Genomic DNA, 26,864 nt, shown 5'->3' on the forward strand with positions numbered 1-26,864 from the left:
TCCCAGAGACTTGGCTCTCAATCTCTTACTTCCCTGGCTCTTCCAGGCATGCATGTATCTCTCATTCCTCCTTCCAGTTATTTGACCATCTCTTTTTCCTGGGGTGGGGTGGGGGAAATGTTGAATACCAGACACTGTACTGAGATATATCTCAGCCCATTTTAAAATTCTGAGACATAGGGGCTGGGGAGATGGCTCAGTAGAATAAGCGCTTGCCTGGCAAGCACAAGGGCCTGAGTTCAATCCCTGGTTCCGCCAAAAAATAAAATAAAAAAAAAATTTTAAGAAAAAAATTCTGAGACATGGCTTTGCTAGGCTGGCACGGAATCTGTGATCCTAGCTTCAGCCTCCTGAGTAGCTAGTATTTTGAGGCACACTTCCTCACACCTGGCTAGTTACTGTTCTCATGCCAAAACTGAGCCTCCATTTCAATAGAACATTATCCACTATTTACATATAGCTTACCAATACAGACAATTTTACTTTTATTTCTTCTGATGATAAAAGACCTGCTCTAGACACATAACATTCTAGTATAGCCACTCTGATGGACTGTATGACCATATTCAATTCTCCCCATACACCTGCATCTTTCTTTCCACAAGCCTTCAATTTCTCTTCCTCCAGACTGAAGGTACCAGAGGTCAAGGGCCCCAAGTCTTTCTTATCAGTGCTTAATATTACGAAGACCATCCTGAAGTTGAACTTTTCTCAAAAAGGCTTCATTTTCCCTTCTCCAAAGAGGAACTCTTTTTTTTTCCTGGAAACGTCACTGTCTTATAGGTCTTATGGTAAAGAAGGTTTTTTTTTTTTTTTAAAATTTTAGCTTTAAAAACACCCACTTTCAGAGAACTGCAATTTCTTGTAAGGTTTGAACATTTCCTTTCTTCAACTATTTAGAATTCTACTGATCTATAATAATGTCTCAAGCAAGGTATGGTGGTACATCTGTCATCCCAACACTTAGGAGGCTGGGAAAGATAACACCAAATTTGACTTGGGTACATAGTGAGTTCAAGGCCAGCCAGGAATCTGGAATACATAGTAGTAAGGCCTTGTCTTTAAAAGAAAAAAAAAAAAAAAAAAAAAAAAAAAAAGAATGAACCTAGGAAATTTAAAATTATTTTAGTAGAGGCATATCCACTAGGAACCAACGGCAAATTCATAGTCCACCACTGGAGGTTACTGTTATTAAGTGGAAAAATTGAAGTTAAGATTTTACACATAGGTAAGCGAAGTGATGTGTAATAAGTAGATAATGCCTACACTGTATGGGGGAATTTAGGAAATCTAGAGCTCTAAGCTATACTGACCAGGCCATTGGAGAGAGTCAAGTGGCTCTGGAAATAAGCTTTTAATCTCCCAATGTTATTATTCCTTTTTTTCCCTTCCATTTAACACACCTGAAAAATGAACTATATTAGTTTTACACTTTAAGGTCTCTCATCTGTGGTTATCCCAAGGTCCTGAGGACAAATACCACACCTAGAAGAAATTATATCATTTAAGCACATTACAAAAAAGAACTTCTATAGGAAACGTGCAGCCATCATACTATGAAAAATGTTTATTAAACACTTACCTCACAATAATTCTCTAAGATTTATATGTAAGAGAAAACTCTCCAACCAGTCCACTTTACTCATAAAACTAATAGGTGAAGGCCAGCAAGATAGCTCAGTGGTCTAAAGTGCCTGCTTAAGCAAGCTTAGGCAGGCACAGGGGACCATGATTAGATCCCCAGTACATCTGCTGCCAGGGCCAGCCCTACCTTTAGGGTAGGCTGAGCCCACCAAACAAAACAAAAGAACAACAACAACAAATCTAGCAGGTGATCATTGTATTACAGACAGGAAAGAGCGTGGAGGACAGTCTTCAGTCAAACATTTATTTTCACATTATCTTTTTCATAAAGGATCTAATAAGACATTAAGCAAGTGACCTCAGGTAAGGATTTTAAAGAATAGCTGTCAGGGGAAACAGTTTGCAAAGAAAAAGTAAAAACGTTGACCTTGAATAAAAATTAAAATGCAACAGACCAACTCATTTTAGTCCATGTAAAATGTGAAAGAGCTAGCCAAAATAATTGTTTAAGAAACAAATTGCATAAGAATTCTCACTGCATAAGAAACAAAAGGCTGGGGCTGGAGAGATGGCTCAGTGGTCTAAAGCACCTACTTGGAACAAGCTTGGCAAAACACAGGGACCTAGGTTCGATCCCCCAGCACAACGTGCCGGCCAGCCCCGCCCCCTGGTGGGCTGAGCTGCCCCCCCCACTAAATGTAAAAATAAACAAAAAAAAGTAAAAGAAAAAAAGAAACAAAAGGCTTTAATACACCATAGAACCCAAGTCATCCCACAATAATTACGAGTTCATTAGTAAGCCTTTGTTTTTGCCCAGTTAATAACTACAGAAATATATGGAATATATTTAATATTGTAAAGACACAAATTAGGGCTAATGTATTTTAACCTCAACAAGCTTAATTATAAAAATGATGATGCCATTGTTAATGTTAAGGTAGCTACAGGTCCTGACTACTGTGTCTGTCAGCATCCTTTTTGATAACATCCTTGTTCAAAAGCACTGCAGCTCAGACAATGAATTACATAGACAGCCTAAGTATATTTTCACCTCCAAGGAGATATTTCTACTCACCATTCACTTTTTGACAAAATGGGATTTTAATTTTTTTCCACCTAACTACACTATTTTGTGGTTAAAGTTAAAACATTTTAGAAGGGCTGGCGAGATAGCTCAGAAGCGCAGGGACCAGGGTTTTATCACCAGTACCACATGCCCTACTGGCCCTACTGCGGGGTGTGCTGAGCCAGCCATGGAGACCAGGTGTGGTGGCACACACCTGTAATCCTAGCACTGAGGTGGCTGAAAACAGGAGGATCACTACTATGAGTCTGAGCTGCACAGTGAGACCTTGTATCAAATAAATTAAAACAACAAAAACAAAAATTTTTTTTAGGAATTTAGTGCTGTAGCTAAGCTTGAGAAAAATCAGGTCACAAAAATAATCATTTTGCCACATCAGCAATAAAATGGAGCATGACTTTTCAAGACCATCCTAATAATAAAGCTTTTTTCTTTCTTTAAATAAAAATCAACTTTGCAGAAATCTTTTTTCACAAAGTATAGACTTTTTACACACACACAAAAAGATAATTTTTCTGAAAATTTCTTTTGGTGTAAACTGAGACAGTCTTTGGCAAAGAAAACAGTGAAATTTAGAATCAAGTTTTTTGAGTTTTAGATAAATGTGTTATTTTAAAGTAAGACTAAAAGCATCTGAAAAATTAAGTATCTGAACAGAAATAAATTCTGACAAGTAACAAATATATATCAATAAAATCTGATTAAAAAGCAAGAAGTATCTCCCCAGAAGAATATCAAGTTCCAAAGGTCCTTTGAAACTAAACATTTGGAAGACAGGCCAGGGACTCAAGACTGAGGAATAAAACTGCTCAGTAGTTGTGTGACCTGCTTTCAATCTGAGTGAACTGTTAGCAAAGATGTAGCTCTTAGGACTAGCTATGTCAGAAGTGCTGACTTGAGCCTTTTACAGCTCAGCATATTAATAAGGATTTACTTTTTATACTTTTCTGCTGGATGGTTAAGACCAAGACAAATTAAGACCTATGTAACAAGAAATGTAACTTTTGTATCTGACAAGGTCAGTCAAATCCCCTTGTCAGTGTCAGCCATGTGGATGAATCATGGCCATTGCTTGACTGATTTGCTCTATTGATTGACTGATTGATTGGCAGAATTGGGGAGTGAACTCAGGCCCTTGTGCTTGCCAAGGAAAGGCTTATTCTACTGAGCCATCTCCCCCACCCCCCAATTTGCTCTCTTTGAAAGCCTGAGAGAATGTTTTCTCTTCATGTGACTCTTCTTAGGCACACTCTACATAATCTCTAGATAGCCCACTACTATTATGGACTACTGGACTATATTGGAATATTCTGCTGAATTCACACACATACAGCATTTAAATAACAATGGAATACCCATCTCTGACAAAACTAAACAAAAAAAGGGGGATACAAATGAAGAGCTATTCTGTATCTGTATATACAAAATAATTAGGATAGATATACAGCTACTTTCTCTTAATTCAATGAACAGAAAGATTTGTACTAACAGTGTTTGTGGACAGGATGTCATGTGTGCATCTTGTACTAAGAAGACAATATGCAATGTATTAATTATTGCAACTGTCCTACTAATCGGTTTTGAAACTGTCTCACTGCTGTTTCTCAATGAAATAATTAAAAAAAAAAAAAAAAGATGTAGCTCTTTCCTTGTAGCAGTTTATAGTAACTACCTGCAAGTTACTTAACTGCAACCTCTGGTAGGGCAGTGCTCCTAGGTGTTAAGCCCATAATTACATGGTCAGCATCCATCACCTTGCTAAGCATGCATAAATGTTAATACACTTTTTTGCTTACACTTTACATGTCCCAAAATGAGTACATTAAATTCTTATTTTTATTCAAGGTAGACATTTCTACTTGCCTTCTCATAACATTTTCCCTACCAGTTGTTCTCTAAAATCCTAATCTAAGGGCTCTACTAGGTGATCGATTTTTCTTATCATATGCAGTATTCAAACTTACTAACTATAACTATAAATGATTTCTTGCTTTTTGGGTAGCAAAAGAATTTTTGTTCAGTGCTCTAAAATATAACCTTACATCATTTAGGCTGGCAATACAGTAACTGTCTATACAGAAATGTGGTAATAGTGAATGCCACATAGGCCAATGGCAAACTTTCTACTTTCAAGTAACTGACAAACACATTTCCTTGTAAAACCAAAAAGTTAAGAATTACCATTTGCAATGGGCTTGGTATGTTTTGACAGCCTAGTGATTTTAGAACGTAATCTCAGTTATTGTCCTCAATATTCTAAAAGTTAAATGGACTGATGTCGCCAAATGTCACAGAAACAGTGCAAATATGCTTTTATTAAACTCTCTAAACTTTTAATGTTTATTTACTAACTGCTTCAATTTAAAATAAATACATAAACACACACAGACAACATACCCATTTTCTTGTAGTATTCTTCCCAAGCCTTGGTATAATCAACCTGTCCAGCTGGAGCTGGATTCTGTTGATCTCCTTTTTTTAAGAAAAACAAAACAAGATTAAAGGCTTTTAAAAGGCACCACGGGGGCCTTCCGTTTCTTATCTGTATAGCTAGAGTAGGCTCCTAAGGGTAGTAAGTAGGAGGTAGGTGCTGTATGGTAGTGATGTGCCTGCTGGTGCAAAAGACACTGACAGTAGGGACACAGAAGTCATGAATAGAGAACATGGGTTACACCAAGCTTGTATATCAAAGTCAAATAAGAAAACACATTGAAAATGACAAGTTTTTCACTATAAACAGAAAAAGGGCAAGAAGTTTGTTAAGTTTCCTTTTGTGGTGACATGTTCATACTAGGCAATCATTCTACCACTGAGCCAAACTCCCAGAACAAAGAACTTTTAAAGTGCTACACTGGAACTGCATGAACATAAAGTTTTGAAATTTAGTATACTATATGCATGCCCACACAGCCACATGCACATAGCAGTATATGTAAATAAATTAGGAACTGGAAATTACTATATCCAGCTGCAATGAACATATATACACTTAATTCAGGGTTCTAAACATCACCTTCTGCTAAAAGTTAAGTCAAGAGCCAGGCACACGCCTATAAATCTCATGATTCTGGAAGCCTAATGCAGGAGAACTGCAAGTTGAAGTTCAGCCAGGGCAACTTGGTTACCTGGGAGAATGCTGCCTCAGAGAGCAATAATAAAGGCTGGCGATGTAGTTCAGCAAAAAGGTGCTGGGTTTAATTCCCAGTACGGCCAACAGCAGCAAATTAAAACAAAAATTAACACACAAAGTCCTTAATGTGCCACACAGTTAAGGGACTTCTTAATCAGTAATGAGCATTTCAAAAGGATACAAGAACCATCATGAAGATACTTTTAACTGGTCAAATCTAGGATATTTGATTATTAAAATAATAAATGCTTAAAATACAACATATATAAACAGGTACTCATACTGATACAAAGAACTAAGTAGGATGAACAGGAGAGCTCTTCTATGAAATATTGACTAATAAATGTACAACAAGGGATATGGGAAATCATCACAGTTGTGGTTTAATAAGGCAGGGATTGTATTAATGAAGGCTAAAGCTGATAGGAGCACAAGCTGGCAGTATCTGTCTTAAGTTCCAGAAAACATCTACTGATTTCAAAGAAAAATAGTGGTGTTACTCTCATAGTACAAAACTCCAGCAAATATTAAGATAGCAAAGTGATCGAAGTTACTAACTCCAGGGATGGAATATTAAAATATTTTCTTTTTAAAATTTTATTTGTGGGCTGGTGAGATGGCTCAGTGGTCTAAAGCACCTACTTAGAACAAGCTTAGCAAAGCACAGGGACCGCAGTTCAATCCCCCAACACCACATGCCAGCCCGCCCTGACCCCTGGTGGGCTGAGCTGGCCACACACACAAATCAATCAATCAATCAATCAATCAATCAATGATGGAAATACACTTAAAAAAAAAAAACCCAACATTTTATTTGCATTTATTTTATGCTTAATTTATTCCCGTGCCATAAGTTTTTGCTTCTTCAATTTCTTCTAGGGTATCCTTTTCTTATGTGCAACCATCTCCTCTGGTTCAGGAACAATTTGTTCCTTTTCAGTGAGGATTATCTCAATATATGGCAGGGGGAGCTCATGTATGGATTAACCCGGCCATGAGCTCTATAACTACAGTGGTGCATCTTGGGTGCATTGTTCACATGGATATGCTCAATAACCAGAGAATCTACACCTAAACCCTTAAGTTCAGCATTACTCTGCATTTTTAAGCATGTGCAGCAAAAATTCAGCACTCTTTTTGGGCCGCTTATCCCATGTCCAGCCCCACTGTTTGGCCTGGGCACACCTACCAACTCCACCATTGTAATGCCAGAATGGCACTCATTGCTTCTTTAATGTGACATCCTTAAGATACTTGGCGGCCTTTCAGATACGCATACCCTTGATGGCCTGCGCAGTTTCATGTGTGTTCTTAAAGTGAACACCAAGATTTGAGCCTCTTGATCTGCATGATTTTGAGAGGTTTTTGGGTCAAGCAAACCATTTTCACAGGTTACCTCGGCTGCTCACCGAAACTATACATTTTCTAACTACTAAGAGCATACCATCATTGTTGAGTTTTTCCTGCCAAGCACAATGCTGCACACCTGTAATCCCAGCTGTCGGGGAGGCTGGGGCAGGAAGATCACTTGAGGCCACGGGTTTAAGACAAGCCTGGACAACAATATGAGACTTTCTCAAGAAAAAGGTTGAACAGACCTAAGCTGATAATCATCTAACAAAAAGTTTGCTTTATAACACTGAAGGAAAAAAAAAAAATGTGGAAACTATTCCAGACTGGAATAAACTGACATATAACCAATCTGACAACTAAGTATATGGTACCAGACTGGATCCTAAATCAAGGGCAAAAATACTAACTGGTGAATTATTAACAGTAAAGGTAGAAGTGTTTCCCAGGCCTGCTGTGCCAGCCCCACTCCCAGGGCAGGCTAAGATGGCAATTGAGACTGGGCATGGTGGTGCATGCCTGTAATCCCAGCTATTGGGAGGCTGTTAACAGGCGGATGGATCACTACCAGTCTAATCCAGTAGTAAAACCTTGAACAACCTGTAGACCCTTCTCTAAAACACACACACACACACACACACACAAAAAAAAAAAAAAAAAAAAAAAAAAGGAAAAGAAAAAGGTAGAAGAGTGTTGATAAACTCATGAGGGCTTCCTGATGGCTATATATTTTTTGAAAAAATATACAAGCTTATTCAAGGGTAGCATGGTCTTATGCATACAGTATGGTTTCCAGAGATTATTTTTTGAAATAATGATAATGGTAGACACATACTATCAGTGGTATGAAAGGGGTAGAATGTTAACAGCCAGGCCACCTGGGTCTCCCCAGTAGTAATCCTCATAACTTTTTCATTGCATGCTGGGGCCTCAAACATGCTGGAGCTCTGCTACTAAGCTGAATCCCCAGTCCTGTTCTTACAACTTCTACCAAGTTAGAATGTTATTTCAAAGTAAGTTATTTAAGAAAGGCTGGTTACTGAATGTAGGAAATTCTAGGTATATGGTGATGTACCTTCTATATAATTCTAAACACAAACTCAGGCTTTTGAATAAAAAATAAAAATTTCAGTTACCATAGTTACCTTGCCCGTTCGTTTGGGTTGCTGTGGGTGCGCCTGTAGGAGCTGCAGGTGGTGGTTGTGCTTGTTGTTGATAATAGTGAGCATAATAAGCAGCCCAGGCTGCGGAATTCGGATCTGTTCCTGCCTTGGCTAGAATAAACAAAATTCAATATTTGCATTTGAAGCCTATAATCAATCTCAATCTCTCTCACACACACATAGCTAGCATACAGATCCAAAAATGAGTCATCAAACAAAAAATAGTACATGAAAAGTTCAAATTTCTCTAATATATTCACTGTTATTAATGGCTTTTATTAATACAGAAAACTGAGGTCTGGGCATGGGTTTTCATAGGTTAACAAAACTAGTGAGCAGCACAAGTAGGACAGGAAGAACCTTCAGCAACAAATCTAGTGCTCTGACTCAAACCATCTGGGGGGCACTTTTTTCCTAATGTAATTTACTTAGAGGTTAATCTATGTGAGAAACGATTTCAGAACTATGTACTTTATCTTGAAAAAGTTTAACTATATCTCATCCTATTAACAGAGTAGCCATCCTTCATTGACTTAACTATTCTAATCTTAATGTTACTACTGTACTTGAAATGTATTTTCTACTCTTCGGGATGGTCATAGCCCTTTAGAACAGCATCATCAATGACCTGGGCTTCATGGCTTATCTTTTCTAGTCCAACTCATCTCTTCCTCCTGTTAATGTCATTCCAATACTTAAATTTCAGCCTTAACAACCTGCACTTTCCAGATGTCTAAGGCTGGGCTTTTGAGCATACTCGGTTTCCCCTGCACATAGCACATCTTCATTCAGCCCTCAGAAATCAACTGATATGTGGTCAGCCTGGGACCTCTTGATCAGAAATAGTTTTAAGTTATAACGCAATTCTGTCCTTTAATAGAAATGTTCAATAGCAATAAAAGTGTATCTGTTTGTATCCCCCCCTAAAGTACAGCTTCTCAGCACCAGTTTACAGGTGATCTGCTTAGACTTCATTCTAAGTAGATAGTGCTTAGAATGATTAGATTCTAATCCCAGCTGCTTAAAGATTAGCAAAGTTTCAAAAGGGGTTTGGGGAGCAAAAATATTTCTAGAAAGACAATTACAAAGTGATACCATTAAAGGGTATCTTAAATTACTCCCCAAACCTTTCTCAATTGCTCGATGCACTGCTTTTTTATGTTGGATATATTTACATTAGCAGAATGATATGTATGTTAATAAACATCAGTTATTTCACTGGGTATAATGTCTGTATAGAGAAATTAAGATACAAGGTTGGGGGGGGGGCTTGAACACTGGGGATTGAACCCAGAGAACACTGAGCTCCAGCTTCAGCTCCAGCCCATTTTGTTATTTTGAGACAGTATCATTAAATTGCTCAGGTTGGCCTTAAATGTGTAAGAAGCTGGCAGCTAGAACTGTTAAGCAATACTTAATACTCCTTTATGTTTAAAACTGTGTAAGAAATTCCAGTTACATACAACATCTACAGAGAACTTAGTGAATTTTTTGCCATATAGTATCCATTCACTTATTACTAATGTGTGGAGAAAATCAGTCCAGAAGAATTCAAAAGCTTCCTTGACATCTCTTCACTGAATTATAGGATTGGGAGTAACTGAGGTCTGTTTAAGATCTGAATTCTCAACCACTGTCCAATAGGATCATAAATTTTTTTTCAAAGACAGATCCCAGAGACTCAGTACCCAAACAGTGCTCACAAATGCAATCCAGAAGTATCTGAGTTACCCAATATAAATTCACCTCTTAATCTGGCTGCCCAAAGCTGTCCCACACTTTGTTAAATTGTATCATCCCAATTAACTTATAAATGGGAAACAAGGGCCTTTTCACTCTTTAAATGTAGTTATAAATTGTTACAGAGCAAATATTTGATGCTTTGTACTACTCGCACTAGAAATGCAGTTTTGCTATAAAACATGGACTTATCAGTGTATGTCTACGTGTTAATACAACTCATGTTATTTCTTTAATGAATGGACACTGGCTGCTGGTGATATCCTCTTTGGTCATCACACAGTGCATACTTTCCATGGAAGTAAATTATTTTAGATCATAGTTAAATACCACAATCTAAAACAAATTCAAATTTAAAACAATTTCATATAAATCAACTATTTGGGTTAGCTTTAAAACATTATAGGGGCTGGGGAGATGGCTCAGTAGAATAAGCGCTTGCCTGAGTTCAACCCCCGGTTCCGCCAAACAAACAAACAAACAAACAAACAAACAACAACCAAAAATTATACATGGACAGTAATTGCTAACTCTGAACAGCAGGCTTTTTTTTTTTTGGTGGAACTGGGGATTGAACTTAGGCCCTCTCCACTTATTCTACTGAGCTATCTCCCCAGCCTCTGAATAGCTTCTTTGAAATGACTCCAGTGAAAGAGGACTCAAAAGGTAGACTGGTAAAGCTGATTTCAAAGAATGCATTTTGACAAAGATGGGAAAAACAACTAGAGGGACTGGGAAGATAACAGAATGTTATTTTGTACATAAAAGATTCCAACTTCAATACAGAAAAGTTAATTAAATGTATTTTAGAGTTCTAGTATGCAATTATTACATATGAAATAATTTAATGCATAAAGTTTCCTTACCAAAACCACTAAAAGTTTGTATCTTACTTAAAAACTTAAGGAGTTTAATAGCTAAGAATTTAACATTGTTAGACACTGAAGTTATTTTATTAAAAAGGTATTATAAACTATGCTTCCATGTGTAATGTCACCTTTAACAATTTATTTGCCAAGCACTGTTAGCTAAAACATAAGACACTGTACTTCTGTAGTTTTTGGCACTTTGGTATATCAGTGTTGAAGTAGGGAATGCTGGAGAACACTTTCACAAATCAAAGAGTTCATGTCTGTATGTTGTAGAAGCAGTTCCCAACACTACTGAAAGAGTAGAGAATGTAGACTATGCATAAAACATGGAAACTCAACAAGAAGAAATTTATAATGTACCGGGGTGGCAGATAAACAACAGAAAGATGTGCAAATGTTAGGAAACTTTACCTGGATCAGGAGGAGCCTGCTGCTGCCAATGTGGATATGCATTTCCCCAGCCCTGGGGAGCATATGGGGCTGGAGGACCACTGGGGGGAAAATATCAGTATTAAAAACAAGTATTTACCACAAGCTATCTTTGTTGAAAACCCCAGAAACCAAACCCAAGAACTTACTGAGGAGCTGGGCCAGGTGGTCCTGGGTTATAAGGTGCAGGATTATATGGTCCCATTGGAGTTCCAGGCCCTGGAGGCCCAGGAGGTCCATGGGGACCTGGGACACCATGGGGCCCATGGGGAACAGGTGGCCCTAAAGGATTTACTGGGCCCTGTAAGAAAAGCAAGATAATACACACACACACACATCAATTTTGTTCAAACAATTCAAAGGGCAAATAATCTTCCATTTTACCCTTTTATAGTCACAATAACAAAGTTTAGATTTTTCTTATGTTGTAAAATGAACTTAACTGCCAGAGACATGAAAGATTAAAGAAAAATTGATATGCCTCCTGTTTTATACTACTATAATTTTCATATTTATCATTTCTTTATCATTTTAATCATGGAAGACTATCAGAATCAGGTCTTGTTCACTAGCTCTTCTTTCCATCCACTCTTCTACAGAAACGCAATCATCTTGATGAGATTATCCCCAAAATGTTTACGTCCTATGTTGTGAACTGTCTAGATGGCATGTCATCTGCAATGTTACAACTAGTTCTTAAGCTGTAGCCTGCTACCTCACAATCTTTCTATATCTTTTCCTGGAAGCCCATTTAGATCAATTTACATACTGCTTTTTATCAGTTTTGTAAGCACCACCACAGAACTGATACAACACAACAGGACATCTTATATCCTTATCATGCTACACTGCAATGAACATTTAGGTGGCTCTTCTGGTTAAGTGCTATGGTTTGTGTACAGGTGTTTCCCCAAAGCCTCATGTAGCTTCTGGAGTTTGTGATTGATTACTGTGGGTGTGGATACTGCACCTGTCCTGGGGTAGGTAATTTGCATTACAGTGTAAGGAAGGGAGAGAAGTTAGCTGCTTGAGCTGCTGCTACTACTCCTTTTGTGCTCTTGCTCTTTGCCACCTCCAAGAAAGGTTGTTCTCTGCCATGTGCCAAGCTGCCTTGCAGCCAGCTGAGTATGGACTGAAACCTCCAGTAAATGAGCTAAGTAAACCTTTCTTTCCTTCATTTTGGGCGTTGGGTATGTGGTCCAGCAACAAGAGTAACTAAGACAGTAAGCCAACCTGCAAAAACCAGTAGAGGCAGCTGTTCTTTTTAGAAACTCTTTTCTTGTGATATTAACTGGTTTCATTAAAATTTCAATTGCTGCCATCTTTTCTTTTTTACTACTCACAGCATATTCTTCTACACAGATAAACATTTTCTTACTTTTAAAAGTAGAAACATTAACATTCATTTAATCGCCACTCTAGGAAGTAGATATTGTTCTCAAGTAACTTCCCCAAGGCCAGTCTTTCACACCCCTCTACTTAACCTTAACACCACATCTGCAGTCAGCATGACCAGCTCTTACCTACACACACTCAAACAACACAGTTCTCTCCACTTCTAACTCCATACTAAACCAGGGTATTTTTACTGCTAGACATCTTTCCTGCGTTGTATGTATCTATTGTGTCGTGAAACCCATAATTTCTGACTAGAAATGACTATGGTGTATCTGAACTAAAGCCTTATTTAAGTAGGAGGGCTTATACTATCAACTAAGATATTTAAAGCATACTCACACCAATCTTTTCTTCTATGAGTTGCCGAGCATAGTCTATTTGTTGAGGAGTGCCACGAATTGTAAATAATTTCATGTTAGGATCTGCATTGGGTGGAGGATTCCTCTGAAGTTCTATTCTGGCACCAGATTGTTGGCTTATACTTTTTATGGTCTCACCCCCTAAAAGAAAGAAGTCATTTCCATTCAAAATTCAAAGGATCCAAGATATACTATCCAAAAGAAAAGAGTCATAATGGGCCATTAAAATAGTATTTTTTGGCCAGGTCCTGACAATACTCTATTATAGTTTTTTACATTCAAAACTTCAAATTACATGGAAGTCATAATTCTTTTAAAATACATTAAAGTTTACTTAATGCTATACACAGCTCTATATGGACAACTTACAAAAATAGTTTTGGCAAACAATGTCAAAAACTACCATTTTTAAACATGAAAAAATTTAAAAAAACCCGTGATTCAGGAAAATGCGTAATAGTCAGGTGTAGGGGAACACATGTGACCCCAGCACTCACTCAGGAAGCTGAGGCAGGACAAACATTAAGTTTGAACCAGCCTAGGCAGCTTGGAGACACCATATATTAAGGGCTACAGATAGACTCTTAACACAAAGGCCCTGAGTTCATTCCCCATTAACACATCCCTCCAAAAGAAAATAACAAACCCTTATTTTTTGAGTCAACACTAACAGTAACTATTAATTCTTGGTCCCCTTTCTCAAGGATCCAGTAATATTCAAATCTTACTCTTTTACTTCATTTATCTTAGTTTTCACATATCAGATACATAAACTGTCTCGAGCCGGCCAGACAGCTCCACAGACTAAAGCGCCTGCTTCAGCAGAGTATAGTAGCTGGGATTCCATCCCTGGCCCTGGCCCTGGGGTGCGCTGAGATGGAGATTGAGACTAGGCCAACTCAGCCTTTTTGGGAGGCTGAACACAGGTGGATCACTGGACTCTGATCTATGCAGTGAGACCCTGAAGACCCTTACTAAAAAATGCAAAAACAACAAAAAAAACTACCACTTGTTTAGAACACCAACAGAAATTAAGTGTCCAGAAAAATTAAGTACTGTGTTAAACATTAGAAGTTTAAAATACAAGCCAAGGTGCCAGAGAGATGGTTCAGTAGAATAAGTGCTTGCCTGGCAAGCGCAAGGGCCTGAGTTCAATCCCCAGTTTGGCCAAAAATAAAATATATGCCAGGTATGGCTGTGCACACCTGTTATCCAAACATCCTGAGCAGGACTGCCCAAGTTTCAGGGCACCTTGGGCTATGCACTGAGTTCAAGGCCAGCCTGATCTACACAAGACCTTGAGCCTGATCTACACAAGACCTTGTCTCAAAGAGAAACACCCCCCCCCCGAAAAGTTCAAAAAATACTTTGCCTTTTCCTATTATTAATCCAGTCTTCCCAGTTGGCACAATGAAATTAAATTCCTGTAGTCCACCTGGTGGTCCCATGTTCCAGTTGCCTTGACCTCTACCTCTTCCTCGACCCCCAGGTCCAGGTCCACCAGGATTACCAGCCTAAGGAAGGAAAAGACAAATAAGTTTGTACAGAAATCAACTCTTCTTTCCATGATAAAATTAACGCCTACTTCCAGTCAGGAGGCTGAGGCAAAAGGATTATTGCTATGTCTGAGGGCAGCCTGGTCAACATCGTGAGCTCAAGCCCAGGCAGAACTACATACTGAAGCAATTCTTTGTCTCAAAAAGGAAAAAAGTATTTTTTTTAACTCTTTATAAACCTGAACTAGAAATTTAGAGAAACTTCAGAAATTACTTAATGAAAATAATGAACAAAAAATAATACCCATTTCTTTTTGAGACTGAGTCTTATTATGCAGCCCATGTTGGCTGGCCTGTAACTCACATTGATCCTCCTGCCTCAGCCTCCCAAGTGCTAGAATTACAAGTGTGTGGTACCACACCAGGCCCCCTCACCCCCAAAAGCCACAGTTTGCTGGGAGCTAAAGCTGGACATCGATCATACATGGGAGGGCAGGAGAAGGCCTGAGTGCCTAAAGCAGTCAAGCTACTTTGGTCTTGAGAAAAACATACTGTTGGGACAATTTTGGCTATTAGTTGCTAGGCAACCTTGTGACTCATGATACTAACTTTGTAAAGGTTTAAATAAATGCCCCTACTGTTGTTCTATGGGTCCTCTGCCAATGAAGCAAACAGGCTATCACCTGACCCCAGCTATTATTGTGTCTTTCTTTTCTTTCTTTTTTTTTTGTTCCTCGAATGCCTTCAGGGCACTTTTGGCCAGGGGGAAGAGGTGTGAGGTTCGAACTCCAGCAACCTGAGGCTGACAGCTTTGTGGAAGCAGCCACTTAAAGGCCTGAGCTAGGGCCAGGCCCCCTGTGTCTTTATTTTCTAAATCCTCTTGCAATTTTCTCCCAGGGATCACCAAGACACCAATCAATCCCCACAATGGTCAATCTAGATAGGGCACACACGTAGCAATTCTTAATGCTCCAAGTTGTCTACTTTAAAGCAATTTAAATTTTCTATCCACTAATAACACAATATCCAGCAGACTAATGTAAAAATACAAGGGAGGCACTTTTGGATTTGATGAAGGAAAATAATATTTTTCAATGGAGAGAATTATGCTGTTATCAAACCTGAACACTTCGAAGAAGGTCTGTGATAATTTCTGCAGCATGCTGACATCGATCTGGAGGTCCAGTTATTTGAGCTATCCTATCAGGTGTTGTTCCATCATCTTCAAAATGAACAAAGTGAATTAATTAAATAGTAAATGTGTATCAAAACTTATTACTACAAATATTTTACAAGATCAAATATATGTACCAACCTGGCTTAAACTGAATTCGAACACCAGCATCATTTTGTATTTTTTTAATCATCTCTCCATTTCTTCCTATTACAATGCCAACAGCAAATCTTGGGATGGGGACCTTATGCAAATAAGACCAACTATTAAGAAAGCTTTGTTCCAAAATGTAATCTATTACCACATCATATATTTACAATGCTACACTTGTATCAGGGGTTTTTTTTTTTTTGTTTGTTTTGTCAGAACCAGGGATTGAACTCAGGCCCTTGCACTTGCCAGGCAAGCACTTATTCTACTACACTTGTATCAAATAGAGAAACATGATAAAAACATTCCAAAACAACAAAAGTTAAGACTCTCTCCTCCCCACAGGAAAAATATTATCACATTTACACATTAGCAACAGCCACTTGGTTGGGTGTTTTACTTACATCTATCCCTTCATTGCCTCCTATTCTTGACCCATACTCATTTCGAACTTCTCTGAAACCACCTTGATCACGAATTAACTCCAACACCATTTCCTTCGCTTGCTAAGGTAGAAAAAGTCCATTTATAAAGCATGCCATACAACCTCTTTAGTTATCCATGTTTGTTTGCCCAAATACATCCAACCCCTTTACGAAGGATAAAGTGAAGTTTACTTGAACTTTGTATGGGTCGCCTGTAATCCTAAGAGGTTTGTCAGCACCAGTGTTCTGAGGCCCATCTTGAATCATAACCATTTTAACTCCAGCCCGTTCCTGTTAAAATTGTAAAAATCACGTATTAACAAAATGAGACAGGAAAAATGGATTCAAAATAGATTAAAATTGATCATTATATAATACCTGCAGTTGTTTAATAGTCTCTCCCCCCTTTCCAATAACTAATCCTGCCTTGCTAGCTGGAATCATGATTTCTTGAACTGCATTTCCAGGTCCATCACCATGATGAAACCCGGGGGCTGGTCGGCCTTTTTCAACAATCTGGTCCAGTAACCGTTTTGCTGATCTGTTGACAACATTCAAAGGACACAGTTTTAAAATACCAAGCTTAGTCATCCTCCTTTCTGGGCTTCTGAGTAGCTGCTTACAACTAGTTTAAACAGTACTCTCGGTATGTAACTGGCTCTGTGGAGCAAATGGATAGGACGCTGGACTTCTAGCAGAGCCCTGGAGTGATCATTGCCAATGCTTTTACATTTAGCCACAAGAAAATGTCATCAGGGACCCAAACCTGAGATCATGCAATACATTTTCTAGGTATACAATTTTTTTTTGAGACAGGGTCTCACTATGTAGTGCAAGTTGTCCTTGACTCCATGGCAATCCTGTCAGAAGGGACAACTTATTTGTGGATAAACAGGGTACAAGAGAAAAAGTGTCAGAAGTTTCTATACATTGACATGACACGAATAAAGTTCATAAAAGAGAAAGTAGTTTGGGAATGATAGAAATCAAGGATTTTGTCTTTAAATGATCTACACTGGGAGATATCTGGACATGGAAATACGGTTCAGCAGTACAGAGCAGCCTCAACGTGTGAGACACCAAGTTCAATCTCCACCACCACAAAAAGGAAGCTGGATATCTAATACATTCAACGGGAGGTACTAGGCAAGCAAATACCTGGACATGGATTAAGAAATAATCTATGACCTTGCGAAGAGAAATTTCAATGGATTGATGAGAAGAAAAAAGCCTAAATGAATTCAAGAGGAAATGAACACATCAGATGATGTGTACCACTTTTTAGCAGAAATTTTACTGGGCATATAACTAAAACGTGAGATTCAAAGATGGCTTGTTGGGCTGGTGAGATGGCTCAGTGGTCTAAAGCACCTACTTAGAACAAGCTTAGCAAAGCACAGGGACCGTGGTTCAATCCCCCAGCACCACATGCCGGCCAGCCCCGCCCCCTGGTGGGCTGAGCTGGCCACACACACACACACACACACAAAAATAAATAAGTAAATAAATAAAAAACAAAAAACAAAGATGGCTTGTTATGATCGATGATCAAACATGTTTATATAATATTAGAAATTACCTATAAAAGACTGAAAATTAGTAATAGAAAATTTAATTGCAGGAATGTCCTATTGGAGTAGGAAGGGCTGGCCCTAAACATGTAAGTACAGGAAATTGATACATCCAAGTTCCATGGGTAAAGAGAACAAATGAAACACATTTTAGTGATGTTGAAGGTGAAAGTTTATGTCTTTCTTCTATTTTCAGTAAATAAGGTGGGAAAAAGGTTAAATGCTAAAGATTCAGAAATGGGAAGGTAATAATTATTAATTTATATTTTTATAGTTCAGATGAAGAAAGCTGAAAATACATCAAAAGCTGAAAATTGTTCAATAATGGGGATAAGAGGACAATGATGTACAAGCCATAATGAAGAGCAAATTCAGAGTCTTTTTGTTAGTCCTATTAAGTAAACTTTGAAGATTTTCATACTTACTGGACAGATTCAGGTGTTCCAGTTAACATACACGACCTTTCTGGAAGGCCACCGCTATCTACAATAAAGAGAGAATTCTGATCAAGAAAAATTTAACAATTAGCACCGTGATCATTTGCAATTTATAAAATAACCACTTTCAAAATATCAAGAGAATGTTACCAGGAGCGATCTGTATTTTGCATCCAGATTCCTGTTGAATGCGTGAGATCTGTTCACCTCCTCTGCCAATTACTAGTTCAAGAAAAAAGAGAAAAGATTTGCTGAAAGATTATGACGCATACTTTGATTACACTTTCAAAACTTTCAAAACAGTTACTTACTAAAGCCAACCATTCCATCTGGAACTTTGTATTCTTCTGTCATCACAGATCTGCTAAAAAATAATAGAAACATTTTCACTCTAAGAAAGGTAATTTGCATATAATCTAAGCAATGGAAGTCTCCTAGCTTGATCTGAGGTAGGAGGCATATCATATCCATGCCCAAGATATGCTTTTATTACTTAAAGAGTTAAATTATGAATTTCAAAAAGGGGAGCACAGATGGTGCATTAAACAGACTCACAGCACAGGCTGCAAAGCCATATTCAGGGAATGTCATCATTAACTATTACTGTAACTGACCATAGTTCTTCCAAAATGTGGCTAATTTCGTTTTCCAAATTACTAATGTATTTCACTCAAAAATAAAAATGCATCATCTCCTCAAATGTAGAAAATCAATTACACACAAAAAATGGCAACACATTCACTATATAACTTGGTTATATGCATACATATCCTCCAATAAACCTCGGAAAACACTTCTGAAAACAACTTTTGACTGTACCTTTGCTGCTGGTGCATCGGTGGTAACTGTGATCCAAAAGCTACCGAAAATTAAAGTAAAAAATGAAAATTTAGGCTTATATATTTAACAACACAAGCATTCTAACCAAGCATTCTAACATCTTTTCCTGAGGCATGGAAAATTTGAAGAGATTAAACTTTTAGAGTAGCAAGGAAGCCAGTGAAAACAAATATACGATATGATAGCTTTTATTTTATTTTTATTTTTTGTACTGGGGATCAAACTCAGGACCTTGCACTTGCCAGGCAGGCACCGGAACTATCTCCCCAGCCCTTAAGCAAATACATTGTCAATGGCATAGGACAAAGCACTTTCAAATGGTAAAAGCATAAGAACTAAAGTAAGTAAAAAGAATGTGCAGTAATTCAGGAGTCAATCTTTACATATGCCCAACTATAAAATTAAAAGCAATTTTTTTTTTAATTTTAGAAGAACAAAAGAGTGTATATGTATTTATAACAAAGTTCAGGCAGGTGTGGTAGCACATGTCTGTCATCCTAGTCCATGGTCGGATGAGGGAAGAAAACTCCTGCAAGTTCCATACCAGTCTGGACTACACATCAAGTATGAACTTCAACCACCTTACCAATACTAGGAACAAAACCTCAACGCTAAAATTCTGTTACTTAACTTTTTTTTTTTTTTTTTATGTTGAGTTTATATCTTGTTACTTAACTTTTAACACAGCTTAAAATACTTACAGTCATTTTGAGGGGCAACTTTCTTAGCATCTGGTTGATCTGCAAAATTAAGATTTTTTTAATGTTTCTGCCAGTAAATACAGAGCTTCCCCCACTCAAGCAAGATTATCAACAAAAACATGTATAAAAGTATCTGAAATGATTTAATCACTTGAACCAAAATTGCCAAAACTTTCAACCCCGACTCATAACCTAAAGGAAAAACTATTTTTTTTTCTCATTCTGGTCCTATTTAAAAGACACACACTTAAAAAATTCTCTTCGTATCAAATCACTGATCTTAATGGGCATTAAGCATTTTAGGATGATACAAGGCAAACTATTTAGCTTCATTACTAGGAAAGTATTGCAAACAAAGGCTAATGATGCTTCCACTGTGGCACCTAGGACATATGGCGAGGGGCCTAGCAAAATGTAAAACTTTGGCATGTAAAAAGCTGAATGTATCTGACCGTGACCATAAAACTATACAAAAATCTTAAAAAAAAAACAAAAAACCCCATACAGGACAGTCTCAATCTACCCTGTTCTTTTATTCCTACATAAAACATTTTACTATGTAAAACTTCAGCAGAAAACACTCAAAGCAACTAAGTGACTATCTTAATCTAAATCCATTACACAGATGAATACAATGCATATCTTAGAACCTAAAATTGAAGTACTAAATTCTCCCCCCTTCAAACTTTAATGATTAAACATGATTGTTGTGAAGCAAAAATTCAGACACACATCCAAGAGGTATCTGTGTCTGTACGAATCCAATTGTTTATTTCACGTTTACATACTAAACACAGGTAATAAATAAAAATTCCTGCCTTTAAAAGGAGAGGGCATTCCCTCCCAGTGTGTTGTACTGCTCGGACTTGTCCAAGAGCCATCTACACATAAAATAAAAAGAATACATTACATACAACATCTGAAGCATCATTAGCTCATTTTTCTTCTTATATTAAAATCCTCACTGTAAATATGAAAGACAAATAAAAGGAAACCAAGTACTCCTGGATAAAAAGCTACAAATACATTGTACAGGCTTGGTCACAATCCTTGTTTTTTTTAAAAAGGGGGCAAAAAAGGTATGAAAATTCACACATCAAACCTAAAACAAAAATATGTGCACAGTTTTAAGTTCAGAAACTTCAACATTTTTTAAATACAAAGAACTGTTTTGTTTTAACCCGTTGTAACATAAATTTGAAACAAAGTGCTAAAATAAAAATGCTATAATCTGTAATAAAACACAATAGTGGCAAACTGTACCCTTTCAAGTAAAATCTAAAATAGCAACAATGAAAATAACACATAAAAGTTTGTTCATTAAACAAAATCCACCGAAGTATTTCCTAAACAAATGTAATTTTTGTTTTGTTTTCTGTATGATTAACAAGAAGTCTGTGCAAACTCTCAATACACTATCCTAAAAGAGGGAAAATAAGCTGTTTTTTTTACTAAGACAGAACTTCCAATTAACTCAAGTTTTACTTACCTTAGATAGATCTCCCCTCTTTTGTCCTTTTGAGGCTACTATAAGCCTTACAATTTTTAGGAACCTTATAATAAAAATGCTTGAAAAAATAAAAACATTGAAAGTCGCTACACGTAAACACTGTATAGAACAATGATAATCACTTATCGGTATAACTTACCTCCATCTTCTAAAGGCCTTTTTTGTCCCCCATAACCATAGTCATTTGAATTCAATGATGTACCAGCATCACCCCCAATTTTTGCTGCAATCTTAAGAAAACAAAAACACATTACCATTAAGGACAGCAAAACAAACTGGTACACAAATGTTCAATACTAAGTTTCCTCATTTATTTCCTAAATATAAGCTAAATACTACTTACATTTAAAAAAAAAATCACTTGACAGACTAAAAAAGTTCATTTTATTACTACCATTAAGTACCTCAAGGAGTCTGAATAATCACAGCCTAAACTTTACCCTCTGGTCATCCCTATATTAATCAATAATTAATTAGTAACCTTTAAATAAACTAATTTTGAAGAAAATCTAAATTTTCATTCTGTGTTTTCCAAGGTTCTTTCCCAAGAGCAATGCAAAGATGTGTGTGGGCATGGATGTGCAGGTACCTTCTGGGATTCTATTTAGGACATATATTAACATATATAGGTGGCCTGCATAGTATTTCCATCGCACAGTGGTTTCTAAGGCTCCATAAAGGAGAGTGAGGAGTTCTACAAAAATCAGGAGCAGAATCCTAATTCTGTCAAATTCACTTTACCTTCATTTGATTTTTTTTTACCTTTGAGAGTGGCAAATAGATGCTTGCATTCAACTAAACACATACCATTAAAAAAAAAAAAGTTTCAAGCCACAAATTGAGCTCAACCAGTGAAAATTTCTATTTTTTCTATGAAAAGGGAAATAGAATGTTACCAACAAGGACCAACCTCTGTACTGTTTTATATTCTCTATCAAAGACGTATGATGGAGTCATGAAAGCTCATTACAACTTTCAACTTTAAGTGTCTGAACTCATCCATGTTAAAAAACAAAACAAAAAAACCCCTGAAATTAGCCAGGCACAGTGGCCCATACTTGTAATCCCAGCACTCAGGAGACTGAGGCAGAAGGACTACAATAACACCAGCTAGGACTACTCAGAAGACCCTGCCTCAAAATGACCAAATAAAACTTGTAGTGACTGTAACCCCAACTTGTTATTTCACACTTTTAATATAACCAGGAAACTGAAGAGGGTAAGAATATAGTTTGACTTCAAATCTTAAATGTGTGTATGCTGAATTACTTAAATCCAGTCAGTATGTGTCAGACCTCATACACCAATTATATTTCTAAAATTCTTAGATTTCCGTTTCCTTCATCTGCAAATGTAAACAGGTACCACACAAAGCATTTACTGAACTGCTTGATTAAAAAAAGGTACATGATTTAATTTTCTTGAGTATATTTATTTGCTGAATTTAACCTTTCTTAACTGTCTTTAAATGTAAATCCACTTTGTCAATTACCTTATTTTCATCTTTGGGCATGCAATTCAACCTTGTATCTTTCTCCCTAATCATGGCTGAAAGTACTACTTTTCACCCTAGACCTCAAAATACATATTTAGCACTTTAATTGTTCCCTAGCAATTTAAAAAACACTGCCTAGGGCTGGGTATGGTGCCCCAAGCCTGTAATCCCCGCAATCTATAGGCTGAAACAGGAGGAGCCAGAGTTCAAGACCAGGCTAAACTACACACAGTAAGACTGTCTGAAAATGCCTGGAATTGACAGGTATGGGTATGAAAAATATTTCAGGCTGTAACTATCTTCTGCAGTTAACTTTCATAAACGCTCTATGTAGAACTACACTCTTACAATTCCAAGGAACTTCCCCAGAGAAAGGATACATACTTACACTTATTTAACAGTTCTAAAACTACCCAACTGAATGATACTGAGCTCATTCAAAAGACAGTATTTCAAAAACTAAGAACTGACAAAAAGACAGTTACAATAAAAACACAAATTTGATTATTCTCCAGCATCAGTAGAAAATAATGTTCTAGGTTACTATAAATAAGATTCATTTAAAAGAAAATTCCTTAAAAAAATCAACTTCTCTGAATATTATTAGACATGCATTTGAGGGTGGTTATCTACAAAAACAAAACTTTCCATTTGGACCTTGTTCTACTTCTTGAATGAGTAAATTTTTTTTGTGCCTTCCTTTTCTTTCTTTTGTTAGCATTTTTCATCTTCATTGACTATTCCTCAAGTCCAGGATTTCTGGACTTGAAATAGCCATACCATTTGATAGAAGTTTTCCTTTCCTTAACAGAGCTAACTATCAGAATGTAATTAAGACCCAAATGCCAAAAGTCTATTAGACTATTTTCTAATATTTTGTTCACCCTAAGTTTCCAATGGGGTGTGTGTATTATGAATGATTCCGTTTTGTACATATTACCTTTGGTCCTTGCCAAATTTTCTTAAGCATTCTGTGCCTCAACTACCGCATCTGTGCAAATGGGGATAATAGTTTCTAAACCTACATTGTAGGATGGCTGTGGCAAATGAATTTTCAAGACATATTACACAGCCCAATATCTTTAAGAAATTGCTAATTATAAACAAACCAGCACATTATACTGTGTATCATTCATCTCTAGAACATGGTCCACAAAATTTCAGATAAGTAAAAAAAAAAAAAAATTCAGATAAGTGTATTTGAAGGATTTTTCATCCTGATCAAAGATAAAGCTGCAATCTACTTGGAGGCCAATAAGTACATAAAGCTCTTTGTACTCCCAGGATCTGACATAGGCATGCATAAAGCATTTTTGAATTATAAACCTCAAACATTTTTCAGGTTTATTTTCAAAATAAAATTTCATCACTACTTAGCATGGTCTATCTACTTAGACTCATTTGTACCTTTTTTCATCAAACTTTCCACCATACTTCCCCCACTCAATACTGTGTTCTTGGATTCTGGTCATTCCAAACATCCCCATACCTTTGCACAGGTTGCTGCTTTTCTCTACTGGCCAAACTTTCATTTTCATTTCACTTCATTTTCATTTCACTGTGCCTTGCAAAAATGTCACCGGTCAGGGAGTTAGGGACCCCTTCCCTGGTATCCTGTACAGTGCCTGACACACAGCAGAAATGCTGTAAATGTTTACAGAACAAGTGGATGAATTAAATGCTCATATTATGCCTATTTTTATTAAAGCATTTATCTGCTTATTCTGTTCATTTCCATTTGCTTCCCTGTCTGTATCACAGGTTCCTAGAAAGTCAGAATCCAATTCACGTTTAAAAAACTCCAGTGTCTAAGTCTGGTGTCTGGCACTAAATTAAATATGCCAGTTTAATAATAAAACTGGTAGGTTTTCCAACTCAACTTCCTGTCAGTTCCATGAATGTTTTCATAGCTACTACTGTATGTTCAAAAGCTTTAAAAAGGTGGAAATAGAGAACTAGTATTAATGATGACCTTTTGTGACTATTTTGGAATAGAATCAAGACCAGGTTCATTTTTCTAATATGTGAACACATTAGAAAAATAGTGAGCAGACATTACTACAGATTCAATCAATTTTTATTTCTGGTTTACTGATACTTTAATTGTGCGAGGGCTGTGTTAAAGGACGTGGACTCCTAAAATAATTAAAATTGGCTTTTAATCACCATTTGCTTAAAATACCTAGCACCCAATACAACATGCAACGTCTACAATATGCAGTGTCACAAAGAGAATTAAAGAGTTTTTTACTTTCTCTCACTACAAGTCCATACCAAACTCATACATTTTAAAACTAAATGTTATCGAAGAACTGCCTTAAAAAGGTTAAGTTCGAATTAAGGCATCTTTCCACTCTCTGAAGTACTCGCACCTTTTTTTATGCTTATTTTAAAGAGCCCCATCTGGGAAAGACGTGCCTTCAGGGTAAATCCAGGCACGCACGCAGTACAAAGAGGGCCGGTCGGTTCACGACTCGCAACACCGAGACGCAAATTCAAACTCAGCCTCGGGTATAATGGGCCTGAGGCCATTTTGAGGGGAAAAAAACGGGGGAAGGACCGGCCGAAACGCTCCGGCATCCCGCCCAGGGAAGGCCTCTCGCCGGCGGACGCGGCCCAGGCTGCTCGGACGGCCGGGGTTGGGGTCAAAGAGCCGGACGCAGGAGGCCGCCCGCTCGACCCGCAAAAACCTGCCCTTCCCACGGCTCCCGGAGGCTCACACCAGTCCTTCGAGCCCAGTGCCAGGACCTTCCTCAATCCTGTGGAGTCCCACGCCCGCGGGCGAGGGGCGCCGGCCAACTTCCGGGACGGGCGCTGATGCTCAGGAGCGGCGGGAGACTTAGGCCGTCTTCCGAGCAGCACGCGCGGCGGGCCCCACACGGAGCGCACAAGCCCGAGTTCTACTTCCTAGCCGCTACCACCAACGTGGGGAAACGTGACTCCGCTCCCATGTCGGCCCGGAAGGGCACCTCGTTCTTCCTCAGGCGCTAGGAGGAAGCGGCCTACAAGGCCGGCGGCCAATTACCGTGAGCTTTCGGGAGCCCGCCGCGCGGTCCCCACTTACCTGCCGGGCTCTCTGTAGCGCATCTTTGAAAGCATCGTTAACTCCTCCACCACCGCCGCCGCCGCCACCACCACCGGCGGAGCCAGAGGAAGGTGGAGGCACTGTTGAATAGTCAGCCATGGCCGAATTATGGGAGCCGCTGCGGCTTCACGGGTCTCCTTCCAGCTAACTGCTAAGAAAGGAAGAAAATGGCGGCCGTCGAGGTTCTATCACATTCTTGTGCGACCATCGTGCCGTAAAGAGGCGGAGATTGAGAGAGGGAAATCCCGCGATGTTTCTGAGGCAACGCGTTGCTGGGGGGGTGGGGCTGAGAAAGAAGGAGCGGTGGGAAGTTTCGCGAGAGTTGAGTTTAACAGCCCGCGAGAATAGGGTTGATCTTGGCGCGTCCTCTCCGCGCTTGGTTGGGGTGAGGCTGGGTAATAGTCCTTTTGGGCTTGAGGGGTTGAGGCCCGAGCGGCAATTGCGTTTGGCGTTGAGTTGCAGAAAGCTTGAAGAAAAAGGAGTGATTGTTTTTTACCGGTCGCGGTCTCGGGAAGGGTGTTCTGCGCAGGCCTTTCTCCGTAGCCATGGGGAAGGGCGGGACGCTGACGGGGTGACGACAGCGCGACTGTCGCGAGGGCGCCGCGGTCGGAGAAGCGCGCCGGACACCGCGCGGGACGCTCCCGAAAACGTCCTCCCGGCCTAGTGGGAACCCGGCTGGTGTCCAGGGTAGTAAAGTGCCCCTGTATTTTACTTCTGCCCGATTATTTTAATTTTTAATCACAAGTGGGAATGGAGTTAGGCTAGCGGCGTCTTAGTTCCAAGTTTTTGTTTAAAATGGGGATGTGCTGGCTGTACCAGTGTGACCGCCTATGGAAGACGCGATTGTTCGTCCAGCTCAGGTTGCGGAAGA

The 26,864-nt window shown here is 38.4% G+C and overlaps 1 protein-coding gene across 21 annotated transcripts in view; it reads right to left on the reverse strand.

Moving 5' to 3' along the window:
* Fubp1 (far upstream element binding protein 1) overlaps positions 1-26,570 on the reverse strand; it is a 36,601-nt gene extending 10,031 nt beyond the window's left edge. For 5 of the 21 annotated variants that reach the window (XR_002818472.1, XR_002818474.1, XR_002818473.1 and 2 more), the window contains exons 1-19: positions 25,973-26,196; positions 21,553-21,643; positions 20,722-20,784; positions 19,904-19,942; positions 19,182-19,221; positions 18,674-18,726; positions 18,513-18,584; positions 18,351-18,408; positions 16,733-16,895; positions 16,547-16,645; positions 16,334-16,435; positions 15,921-16,023; positions 15,727-15,827; positions 14,482-14,623; positions 13,090-13,250; positions 11,502-11,653; positions 11,335-11,414; positions 8,285-8,422; positions 5,066-5,140 (exon numbers count right to left, since the gene is read on the reverse strand). Coding sequence is in view for 18 of the 21 variants with exons in the window: in XM_023703248.1 (XP_023559016.1) it covers positions 5,066-5,140; positions 8,285-8,422; positions 11,335-11,414; positions 11,502-11,653; positions 13,090-13,250; positions 14,482-14,623; positions 15,727-15,827; positions 15,921-16,023; positions 16,334-16,435; positions 16,547-16,645; positions 16,733-16,895; positions 18,351-18,408; positions 18,513-18,584; positions 18,674-18,726; positions 19,182-19,221; positions 19,904-19,942; positions 20,722-20,784; positions 21,553-21,643; positions 25,973-26,092 (1,852 nt within the window). In the remaining 3 variants the exon portion in view is untranslated. Of the gene's footprint in view, positions 1-5,065; positions 5,141-8,284; positions 8,423-11,334; positions 11,415-11,501; positions 11,654-13,089; positions 13,251-14,481; positions 14,624-15,726; positions 15,828-15,920; positions 16,024-16,333; positions 16,436-16,546; positions 16,646-16,732; positions 16,896-18,350; positions 18,409-18,512; positions 18,585-18,673; positions 18,727-19,181; positions 19,222-19,903; positions 19,943-20,721; positions 20,785-21,552; positions 21,644-25,972; positions 26,291-26,489 lie in introns of those variants that run through there. The other 16 variants (XM_023703250.1, XM_023703256.1, XM_023703253.1 and 13 more) reach the window with 13 other exon arrangements.
* Between the last annotated feature and the right edge of the window lie 294 nt (positions 26,571-26,864).

The sequence above is a fragment of the Octodon degus genome, unplaced genomic scaffold (assembly GCF_000260255.1).
Source record: "Octodon degus isolate 3935 unplaced genomic scaffold, OctDeg1.0 scaffold00167, whole genome shotgun sequence".
In the NCBI taxonomy this organism is placed as follows: Eukaryota; Metazoa; Chordata; class Mammalia; order Rodentia; family Octodontidae; genus Octodon; species Octodon degus.